General features: G+C 37.5%; 1 protein-coding gene across 1 annotated transcript in view; it reads left to right on the forward strand.

The window, feature by feature from the left end:
• Positions 1-3694: 3694 nt before the first annotated feature.
• The window catches only part of LOC103621111 (nipped-B-like protein), a gene marked incomplete at its 3' end in the record, with an annotated part of 44599 nt that continues 36012 nt past the window's right edge, over positions 3695-12281 (forward strand). Inside the window, exons 1-3 of the mRNA XM_008639856.2 lie at positions 3695-3796; positions 5462-5627; positions 6740-6870. Of these exons, the coding sequence (XP_008638078.1) occupies positions 3733-3796; positions 5462-5627; positions 6740-6870 (361 nt within the window). The remainder of the gene's footprint in view (positions 3797-5461; positions 5628-6739; positions 6871-12281) is intronic.

A 12281-nucleotide genomic window follows, 5' to 3' on the forward strand; every position in this document is an offset into this window, starting at 1 on the left:
GTGGGGAGGGCTCCTGGCTCCTGGCGTAGCATACACTGGCTCTGGGCTCCCAAGCAAGCAGAGGAGCAGAGAAGCAAGCTGGCAAGCCCCAGTCACAGTGCTGAAGGAAAAGGGAAAAAAAAGAAACATGGAAAAACTACAAGGCAACAGTATCTCCAGTCAGAGGCACTGCGCCGCATGGCTGCTGAGATGATCACCCCACTGGAAGGAAGCAGCAGCCCCTTGCCCCCACCCCTCACAGAATTCCAGGTTGCCTCTCACCCATCATGATACTCCCCATGATACTCCCGGAGCTGGGGGGGGCAGTGGCCATTCGGGACACAAAACAAAAACCAAAACAAAAAAAAATGGATATGGGATAAAAACTATCCCCAAGACATAAAGTAACAGATTTATTTTTTCAGTCTAGAGGTAGAAATGCTGCACTACTACTGGTAGTAGCTACTGCACAAAGCTGATAATATAAAAGGTTCTAAATATTGATAAATTACTCTTGTTAGAGTTGGGAATGAAAAACCAAAACACAACAAAACTTGTATGTTTTGACTTGTCTGGCTTGTCAAACCCTTAATTGTTGCATGATATTTTGATATTTTGTGTGAAATAACATATCTTGTCTTGAGCTGTCAATTTTTTTCCCTAACTGCTTGATATTTTGAGCATTCTTCCTTTGTAACCTTCTTTGACTGCCCTAGACAGAGCAACCACATCCCTTCTTGACCTTTGTTTTGTTAGCTAAACAAACCAGCCCCTTCTACTCTCCTCTTGGAAAACTTACTCTCTCCCTGACCATCCTAGCTGTCTGCACTTGTTCCACTCTTGGATCTGGATCTTGCCAGTTCATGTTTCTTATGTATCTGTGGAGAAGGTTTCTAATTTAAGTGTCTACTTTTGGAGGGATTTTTTTTCCATTTAATATCTGTATAATTACTGTAGCAGCAATACCAGGAAAGAACTTGCATTATTAGTGACTGATGTTTACAGCTTTCCCAGGTGAACATGAAGAGAAAGTAAACAGATTCCTGCCCTCCCCCCTTGTCTTTGTTTTACATATGGAATTTTCAATAATACTGAATAGTTATGTGACCTTAATCAGTTTTGATGCAGTTTAAGTCAGGAGAGGAGAGCTCTTTGGACATGGTTTTTTTCTTGTATGTATAACTTATGTGTGAAAGGTGTTCTTTAACTTCTTACCTTTAAATGAAAACTTAAATTCTAAAAGTGTTGTTAGCTCTTGTGGGTTTGCTGTTGCAGACTCATTGTGGTAAAAGTTAGGTCCCTTTTTTTTTTTCTTTAAGAATTGCTTATTTATGGAACTAAGAAGCAACTGAAATTCTGTATTGGTATTTATTTCAGGTAAAGAAGCTTCAGTATCAAGTAGTGTTTGAAACTGCTCTGTGTGTTTGAAGGCTGTTTTCTCCTGGATTAAAAAAACCCCAAACACAGCAACCCACACAGCATATATCTATCTGCAGCAGTTTCCTTAACTAGATTTCTGCACCTGTAATGTACTATATTTTTAACAAACAAAGGTAATTTAGTGGTGGGAATGAGCCTGTGGCAGGTGCAGCAAAGCAAGTTAACTCATTGTCAGTTCTGTTTAATCTCAGTGTTGGGTGATGGTTTTTTTGTTTATTGGTTGTATTGTCCCTTGTCACACCACCCCACCCCCACCCCAAATAATTTAGTTTTGTGTAGATAGGGAAACACTGAAAAGTTAACTTCACTGGTTCATGAAAACTTTATGCAGGAAAAATACTTAGAACATTATTTCTTTGTTTTGCTTAGAATCTGCACATATGTATTAGCAGTGGTGTTATATGTTGTCATTGGTGTGGCATAAGAAAGAATGAGATAAAGATTATTAAGGAAATGCCAGTGATATTTTGGTTTATATGTATTGTATATGTAATTTGCAAAACTGTTGACTTGTAAAGTAAGTATAAACAAATCACTATTTCAGAATCTTAAGTAAACAACATAAATGCTGACCAAAGAAGTCTTACTATTTCATGAATTGTTAACACAGGAGCCTGTCTATTATAGGTAAATGTATATACAGCAAGTTCCTTTAATTTATTTTGTTTGTCTTCAGAAAATATCATGCTCAATTTTTTCATTTCATTAGTATAACAATAGTGGATTGTAATGTGTGGTGTTTGTAAATTTTTGTTGTTTTGGAAATACAGTTCAAATTATTGTGATGATCTTTTTTTGGGGGGAGTTGTTGGTGGTTAGAATTTTTATTGTTCTTTTGTTTGTTTGTTTTAAATATTGTGGACTTCCTTACAATTGGGATCTTTATAGTGAGTGAAAACTAGATGAACAAATTCCTTTTCAGTAGTTGAATATAAACTATGCTGTTTTCCAGGACATAAACAAACTAGTTCAATGGTGACTAAACCTTTTCTTTCTGTGGAGGGGGTGAAACAGTTCCTGGTAATAGTTTGACCAGAGAGTGCTTAATATTAAAGAGATATTTTCAGATAAATTTTGAAATACTACTATTTTTTAAATTGTCCTGGTTTCAGCTGGAACAGAGTTAATTTCTTTTCAGTAGCTGGCACAGCGCTGTGTTTTGGATTCAGTACAGAATAATGCTGATAACACACTGATGTTTTGGTTGTTGCTGAGCAGTGTTTACCCTGAGTCAAGGGCTTTTCAGTGTCTCAGGCTCTGCCAGGGAGGAACTGCACAAGAAGCCGGGAGGGAGCATGGCCGGGACAGCTGACCTGAACTGGCCAAAGGGATATTCTGCACCATAGAATGTCATGCCCAGTATATAAACTGGGGGAGTTGGCTGGGAGAGGCCGATCACTGCTCGGGGACGGGCTGGGCATCGGTCAGTGGGTTGTGAGCAACTGTATTGTGCATCACTTGTTTCTCTTGGGTTTTATTTCTCTCTCTTTTTTATCTCCCTTTTCATTACAATTAGCAGTAGTAGTACTATATTTTACTTTATTTAAATTATTAAACTGTTCTTATCCCATGTATTTTTGCCTTTTTCTAATTCTCTTCCCTATCTACCTGGGGTGGGTGGTGGTGGGAATGAGCAGCTGCGTGGCACTTAACTGCTGGCTGGGGTTAAACCATGACAAAAATATACTAAGATTTTGTATTTGTCACTTTGCTTACTGTTTGACTTTTGCAGCTGTAAATTATTCCTTTTGTTTTTGCTAACTTCTTATATGAAAAATATCTCCTCCAAAACTGAGAAGTGAATATAGTAGCTAATTGCTTAAACTGATTATGGATTAGGTGCGGTCCACTGCATTATGAGCCAACTGAAGTTTTGTTGCCAATTTTTGCATTGGTATCGTATAACCTGAGCAAATTGTCTTTTGATTGCCTTATGTTGCATCTTTTTTGGTGACGGGCTCTGCTTCTGAAACCAGAAGCTTGCCTTTTGATTGCCTAATGCCATTTGATATTTAAATTCTACATTCTTCTACCCACTTTTGACAAAATTTACTTACTACACATCTGAGATTATGGTCTATGTTTCATTTATGTTATTGAATTTAAAATTATTTTAAGTAAACTGAGAGTTTTAATTTGGTTTTGTGTTTTTTTGTTTTTTTTTGTGTGTGTGTTTTTTTGTTTTGTTTTGTTGTTGTTGTTTTTTTGGGTTTTTTTTGTTTTTGTTTTTTAGTGCTTGGGAGATGGGAAGTAATGATAGCTGGCACCTGAACTAAAATATCTGTGTAGTCGCTACCATCCCAGAACTTCAGGATGAATGGGGATATGCCTCATGTTCCCATCACTACTCTTGCAGGGATTGCTAGTCTTACAGACCGTAAGTACTCTTTTTTTTTTTGTCTTTGCTATGTTCCCTTCTACCTCTTCACTAAATATACATGCATTTTCAAAATACTAAAAATAATTTTGTTTTTAAAGTTCTTAAAAGTAAATCTGTTCAAAATCAGATTTGGTATTAAAATATTTCTCGTCCTTGCTAGAATTTTAAAAATATATTTGAACATAATATGCTAATTGAAACATGAAATGTAGGTTAAAAAAAAAAGCCCTTAAATAAACCCAAAACATAAAATATAGGAATTCGTTGTTTGGAATATCATTCAGTAACATATCTGGGAACCCCACAAATATAGAAAAACATATAAATGACGAAATACTTCTCTAAAACATCATCATCTTCACTGGAGAGAGAGAGAGGTTATTAGACTGATGTTCAGATAGAGAGTTGTGGAATGTTCTGAATATACTTGAAACCTAGTTCCTTAGTTTTGGACAAAGTACAAAAAAAGTTGCTCTAATTAACAAGTGCAAAGAGTAGCTGCTAGAATGGAAATAAGCAGCTGAACCTATGAGGCTTGTTTCTTGGCTGTGAGTAGATGAGGTGTGCGTACTGTCTTTAAATATGTCAGGAAGACAAAATGCAAGGAAACAGAAAGAACTATTTACATTAAAAGCTGATGCTGGCACAAAACCAAATGCTTAAAATCAGACCAAAAATAAATTTCTAGTGGAAACTTAGAGGAGATTTATCATTACTATAACGAAGTCCTAAAACAGCCATTCCTATAAGAGAAATCAGGAGAAAGATGCATCTTTTTTTATAAAGTGTAAGCAAGAGTTTATAGCTCAGTTGGCTGTCTGAGGATAACTGGACTTAGTGATCCAAGTGCTTATTCTGAGCTCTTGTTTTATTATTATGCTGTTGAAATTTGAAGACTTTTCAAGAGACATTGAAAGTATATACCCAGCAATTGAATTTAATTGCCTATAGTAAAAAAAAGCAAATTAATTCAATGAGGGGGAAAAAAACACTTCATGTCTTTCTGATATTCTGAATTATTAAATTGGAAGATGCTGCTTATGTATTTATATGTGTATATATGTACCATTATGTGTGTATAATAATGGGCCATCAGGACGCAAATCATAGGTTTCTGGGCTATGGACAGTTTTCTAGCACTAATTATTTGCAGGTATGGTTCTCAAGTGAAAATACTTAACTGGTAGAAGTCACTGGCCAGACTCCTGGTGCAAGAGTTTCTTAAAACACTGAATTACCTTTGGTGGGATTAGCCCTTGTGTTAGGTGCGTTTGCTTCTTTCTCTGTCATATTTCTCTGATGTTCAGAAACTCAGGAGTGCATGAAAGAGAAAGGCATGTCACTGCTTCACCTTATTTCTCTCTATGTGAAAAGAAGGTATTGGAATTGACAAGTCCTGTTGCCCTAAAAACATGGAGGACGTGATGAGTAGAGGTAGTAGAGTAGGCTTAATTAACTAGCTGAATTTATACTGTTTTAATAAATGTTTTGCTGATCTTTCTAATTTTTCCAAGTTTCAAGGCACATTCAAGGTAATTAATGCAAGTAATGTAGTTGTCAGGTTTCCTTTCTTAATCACATGAGGGAGTAAGAAGGTGTCCGTCTTTGTATGCTCTTGTTTCATGAAATGATTCTGAACTCCTTTCTATTTTCTGATAACAGTTTTGAACCAGCTGCCTCTTCCATCACCTTTACCTGCTACCACAACAAAAAGCCTGCTTTTCAATGGACGGATAGCTGAAGAGGTGAACTGCCTTCTGGCTTGCAGGGATGAAAACTTGGTTTCACAGCTCATCCACAGTCTCAATCAGGTGTCAACAGATCACATGTATGTAATTTGAACTTCAGCTATATCAGATCACCATCCTTATTACTTTAAATTAAACTGAACTGAATTGAGAAGGGTGTTTGTATCTGAAAATTAGAATGTGCAGGTTTTTTTATTAGGCTAGCTTAGCAGATTACTGCTGTATAAGAATTAATTGTTTCTGTCAGAATGCTAGTAATTGTCTGACAGGCCTTATGCATAACTAATTTTTTTTTTTTTATAGATCTGTTTGTTCCATTCTTGCTAGTTAGGAGTACAAACTGTGATATTGATTGTGCAAAAGTCATTTGTGTTCCACTTTGGTTAATTATGTACACTGACAAATTATATACACAGTATTACACAAAAAGATACTTTTTTGAGACACCCATGCAAGATCTATGTCAGTTCTGATTAGATATTGAACTTAAAATATTTAAGAATTGAACCAGCAAGTATTTTGGTTTTTTCATTTTTCACTGGTGTCCTCTGAATTGTCTTATGTGGACAACCTTATCTTTTTCCTATGTGTTCCAATCTATTATTTTGATCAAATGAAAGTAGCTCTTCAAAGTCATCAATGCAAAGAAAAAGTGAAAATATGGATGCATTTATAGAAAATTTTTGAAGGTTCAAAGGGAATCCTGTAATGTCAAAGATATGCCAATTTCCCTTTCTAAAATAAAAGATTTTCAGTGTTGGGCTGCAATGTGAATGTTATGCATTTATGCATAACTTATTTTCACTCCTACAATAGTACTTTCTGGATGTTTTGACAAAGTATTCTTCTTTTATGGAGAAGATCACAATACAGAAATGGACATAGGAAACTTTATAGTAGTCTGAAACTGACAGCCATGTATATATAAGTGCTTATTAACAGAAAATAATTTTGAAGACTAGTAGGAATACCTTTTCTGCCATTCCTTTAGCATGAGAGGAAAAAAGTAGATTTAGAGAACAGTGGTGCAGTGCAGATTTGGTGGGGTATTTTCTATATTTTAACAGTAAAATGCTGTCTTTTGATTTGGTTTTGATTGGTTTTGGTTATTTGGGTTTTTTTACTCGGCTCATGGTTTCTTATAATTTGATAATGCATTTGCCTCTTTATTTGCTTACTTCCACAATTCCAGAGAGTTGAAAGATAACCTTGGCAGTGATGATCCAGAGGGAGATATACCAGTCTTGCTGCAGGCTGTCCTGGCAAGGAATCCTAATGTTTTCAGGGAGAAAAGCATGCAAAACAGATATGGGGTACAAAGTGGTAAGGATTTTTGATTGATTATTGATTGAGTTTTATGTTGTTCTGTAAGTTTAGGAGGCTGATACTAACCACAAATATGTAGAGAGCACAACTGTGATATTTATGCCTTACCTTGTATTTGATAATGATATAAAGCTATGTATCGGGACATCTTCTAAGAGTGATTGTATTAGAATAAGCACAGAAATGCACTCTACTAGGTCTTTTTGTAAAAAATAATGTTGAATTTCTCTACAAAGTTTAATTTCTAGGATGAGTGGGTTTTATTTTAAAGTAATTTTTTTTTAATTTCTTTATAGGTAGGTTTATATATTTGTCTTAGTAAATAATTGAAGTTGGGAAAAGATACCTTGTTCTATATTGAAAATCTGTATAATTAAAGTATATCACCATAGTGGTAGTTTTTAATAGTTCTGGGGTAAAGAATAAGGTTGAATGAACCATATGTAACATCTACTTGCCATTCCTCTTCTCAGCAATTTGTGATGCCCTACAGATTTTACTGTTTTGATAGCTAATTCTTTTCTGAGGTTTAGTGAGATATACTGCTGGATAGCAAAGATGGAGAAGGGGAAAGACCAAGCAAAGGATTAATCAGACAGATTCTACTTGTAGATCTGGAGACTTCTTCATTTGCGCATGAAATATTTTCTTTAAATACTAAACTAAGAAATGAGTAGGGGGATTTTCAGTTTTCACAATGTGAGGATAAGGCTTTGATAGCATTGTAGAGATATAAATAGAAGTGTTACTGGAGACCACAGGGAATAGAAAGCGTTAGGGTGTTTTTGGAGGGGGAAAGATAATAAAATTAGATTATTAAGTTTGTTCACCTAGGCTAGTGAGTAAAAAGCAATACAACATTTGAAAAGAATTTGCTAAGGACAGAACACAATGTTCCTTGAAAGAATGCAGAAATTTCCAGGAATGAAAATGTGAAAGGCAGTGCTAAATATTTAGTAGGTCATTGATACATATATCCTGAAATTTAAACGATGAAAAGAGTCTCCAGGGTCTGGGTTTGGAGGTAGCTGTTGCAGAGTATAATTTTTCCAGCTGCTGAAAGAGTTTTGACTGTCTTGACAGTTTTTTGCATAGTGGTTCCACAAAGAACATATACTTGTCCTGGTTTTGGTTTGGATAGAGTTCATTTTCTTCTTAATAGCTGGTACAGTGGTGTGATTTTTTGATCTAGTATGAGAATAATGTTGATAACACACATTTTCCCACCAGTTTTGTAGAGTAAAATAATTCTTTTCCAGTGCAAAAGGGAGGCATTGTTTATGAAATTATTTGTGCCAGCAGAGTCTTTTGAAAGAAAGAAGATAAAGCAAGTTAGTTTCTTTCTAATTTTTGCTAATTCTGTGCTTCAGAGGGGGAAACACTTTTGCTGCTTGATTCAACAGATTAAGAATAATCCTTATTGAAATAAAACCACCTATCTTTAGTAAATGTGCTTTTGCCTATGCTTGAAGGGAGGTACTAGTACAGAATTAAAAAATGATTAAACATAAAAGAATAGTTGATGCTATTTTAATAAAGTTAACAAAGTGCTTTCAGAGAACCAAAAGAGATCAGACTTTAAAACTTCCTTGAATACTTAATTTTATTTTACATAATTCTGAATACTTGTACCAGTGCAAACATTGCAATGTAAGTGTGAAATTGGAAACATTGAAAGAAAGGGGGAAGAGGAGAAAAGTATAGCTGTACACAAAGTATTTTGAGAGGAAGAAGGCCCTGTAATGAATGTTTGGAAAAGCTAGGTGAAGTGTGATTTTATTTTCTATGGAAAAAGGCCACACTCTTACCTGGAAATAGGAGGATCTTTAAGATAGATGCTGGCAAATTGTGGCAGCCATGTTAGCTGTTAGTACATCCCATTCAGATCTCCAAGGCCAAAGGAGGGTATACTGATGTGTTCTGGCAGCAAAGGTTGGGCTTTCTTCTGCTTTCTGAACATATTTTGTAATCTCTGTGGAGTCATGATTTGTAGAACACTTGAGAGTTTGGTAGAGATCTTATGTAATGCATTTTGCCAGCCATAAGAATGAAATTTAGCTTCTTTTCTAGTATTTCAAATTAATCTCTTCTGGTTTTTTTACTGTCTTCTTTCTGAATATTGTCCTTTTGCCTTCTGTTGAGTCCAGCATGTGGTGAAGTCAGTGCTGGGTACTGTGATCCAGTATTTGTAATGCCCAGAATTGAGAAGGAAAGAAGGCAGTGGGACCCCATGTCTATTTACTCCGCCTGGGGTGGGCCTCTGCACAATGATCCTTTGAACGTCAGTCCCAGCATTAGTATGGACAAACTGAACTCAAATTCATTTCTTCCAACCTTCTTTTCTAATGCAAGAACAGAAAAACCACATGGTTAAAGAATTACATTCAATGTGGAATAAAATTCTTGGTTCAGTACAATTTGTCAGGAAAAAAAGGCCTCTTCAGGAACTTAAATATTATGTGTTGAATACTTGTGAATATAAGGTAAAGCACAAGCAGAATTCTGTGCTGATGTTTTTTCCACAGTCATACTGATTTGTAGCTCAACACTAAATTTAGAGCAAGAATTGTTTTTAGTTATGATTAACAAATAGTGCAAGAAAGATGTATTATTTGAATACTTGTTTTGTAGCCTGGGTGAACCACCCTCCCCCCCAAATTGCTGGCATATTTTGTCTCAGGTAAAGTAGCAGCAGTGTTCAAACCCTTATTCCATGTCTTTTGATAATAGTCCCATTGTTAAAACAGAATTCCTACAGATAAGGTTTTTAATTAGATTTTTCAGACTGTTTTCTATTACTAGGTTGTCTGAACAGACTGAGTCACATCACTGCAGCATCAGTACAAGGGCAACATGTTAATTTTATTTCAGACCTTTTTAATCAAATGACAGAGAAAGTTCTGGGTGCTATCATAATTATTTATTTAAAATTAGGCTATTATTTAATTTCAGTTTTCATAATATTTTTTTCTCTTCTCAACACTTTGGCTTTGTCTTTCAGCAGATATCTGTTAGAAGATCAGCTAAAATAACATATTGCAATAGGTTAGTCTTCATAGCATAGCTTAGGACAGAGAAAGGACTTAAAATTCACTTTAAACTATTTATTTGTGCATTTTTGAGGATTAAAATGTTATGCAAAAAATTCCCTAAACATCAGTTGCTTTGATTGTTTTTTCATCTAGAGAAGAATTAAAATGCACGTGTCTGTAAAAGGGAAAAACTTTGTAGACGTATGCTTTCAATAAGAGTGTATATTTAACTGAAAAGTTGCCTCTTGGTGAGCAGTCCTTGCTTAAGCATGCATGATGCTGTAATACAGTGTCTATGTTTGAAAGACAGGTGTCTGCTAAGGAAGGCAGAAGCCTCCCTTGGAATGGCAGATGTAACCCCTTTCCCTCCGAGTTATTATAATTTTGAAATCAAGGGCTTTTAGGCAAAGATGTGGGAAATAGGAATAACAGTTCTTTAGTCTATATATATATATATATAACCAGTCAAACAAACAGCAATAACTATGGCAGTAACAGCGAACAATCACAAACCCAGTCCCAGCCTTCTCGGCTGTCAGGCCCTTTCCCCTTGGGTGCAGTTCCGCTCGCAGCCGGCAGGGGCGCTGGCGGCTCCTGGTGAGCAGGGTGCATGCAATGGTTTCCCCGCAGCTGCAGGGCGCGCTCCGGAGTGAGCTTGGGGAGCATGCAGCACTGGCGGCCTGGGATCCTGGGAAGGGATGGAACAAAGGCTTCACAAACCCCCTGGCCCCCTGGTGGTCGGGCAGGCAGGCAGGGCGAGCAGGGCTACAGCGTAGCGAAAGCTCAAAGCAGCAGCGGGGCAGGGCGGCCACAGCCCGGCCTCCAGCAGGGCAGGGAAAGCGGCTTTGGGATTCCGGCGTTGTTTCCAGCAGAAAGAAAAATGGCCGAAGAAAAAAGAACCAGCAGCTCCTTTCTCTGCAGCTTCTCTCTTGGGACCTGAGATCGAACTGACCCCACACCCAGGTGAAAACAGAAGAGTAGCCAGGTCTTTTGTCTTCTCTTAAGTACAGCCATTTGTCCCCTAGCAACATGCATATGGGAAAAAATTCCTTTAACAGGAAAAAAACTAGGACTAAACTAAAACCCCAACATACAGTTTAATCATACAAGACTTTTTCTGTGATCTTGAGCTGTGTTTTTATATTCTTTGTCATTTAGTAAGAATGCTAAAATGGATTTATGCATATCACTTTTTTCTGAGCAAAAAAAATTACGTTCAAGACTAGGAGTGTATGTTAAGGATAGAAAGCTGGCCAATATCCCCGAGTGCTGTGCAGCCCTTCAGAAGGACCTCGACAGGTTGGAGAGTTGGGAGAGAACTGTCTGAAATTCAACAAAAGTAAATGCAGGGTCCTGCACCTGGGGAAGAACAACCCCAGGCACCAGTACAGGCTGGGGGTGACCTGGGGGTCCTGGTGGACAAGTGTGTGCCCTTATGACAAAGAAGGCCAACAGAATCCTGGGATGCATTAGGAAGATCATTGCCAGCAGGTCAGGGAGGTGATCCTGCCCCTCTCCTCAGCTCTAGTGAAGCCTCACCTGGAGTGCCGTGTCCAGTTCTGAGCTCCTCAGGACAGGAGAGACATGGAGCTCCTGGAGTGGGTGGAGTGGGTCCAGCAGAGGCTGTGAGGATGATTAAGGGACTGGAGCATCTCTCTGATGAGGAAAGGCTAAGGGAGCTGGGGCTGTTCAGCCTCGAGAGGAGACAGCTGAGAGAGGACCTCATCCATGTCTGTCAGTGTCTGCAGGGATGGGTCAGAGAATGGACTAGGCTCAGCTCAGGGGGGCCCAGCAATGGGACAAGAGGAACAGGCAGAAACTGATGCCCAGGAGGTTCCACCTGAACATGAGGAAGAACTTCTCTGTGCAGTAACCAAGCACTGGAACAGATTGCTCAGAGAGGGTGTGGAGTCTCCCTCACTGGAGATATTCCAGACCCATCTGGACACGATCCTGTGCCATGTGCTCTGAGATGACTGTTTGGGCAGGGAGGTGGGACCAGATGACTGACTGTGCTCCCTTCCAACCTGACCCATCCTGTGATTGTGTGAATTACTAGGATGATATTTTCTCAAAACTGAGAATTACCAACAATCAAAATTAAAGTTGCATTTAAAAGAAATTCTTAAGTATTTTAAGGTATGGAAATGCACAGTGGAGCCATAAATCTGCTGCTTAGTGATATGAACAATGATGTAAAAAATGTACAAGAAGATATTTTAGTGTTAATGGCCACAGACTAATTTCAACTCCTTTTTAGACTAAATGTTTGGGCTTATTTTTACTCCTTCCTCATTACATCATTACTAGACAGACTTGTTATCTGTCTGAAAACTTTGGAGACACTGTTGTGGTGAGGTATTTTTGTTTGGTTGT

The sequence above is a fragment of the Corvus brachyrhynchos genome, unplaced genomic scaffold, assembly GCF_000691975.1.
Source record: "Corvus brachyrhynchos isolate BGI_N302 unplaced genomic scaffold, ASM69197v1 scaffold38, whole genome shotgun sequence".
NCBI lineage: Eukaryota > Metazoa > Chordata > Aves > Passeriformes > Corvidae > Corvus > Corvus brachyrhynchos.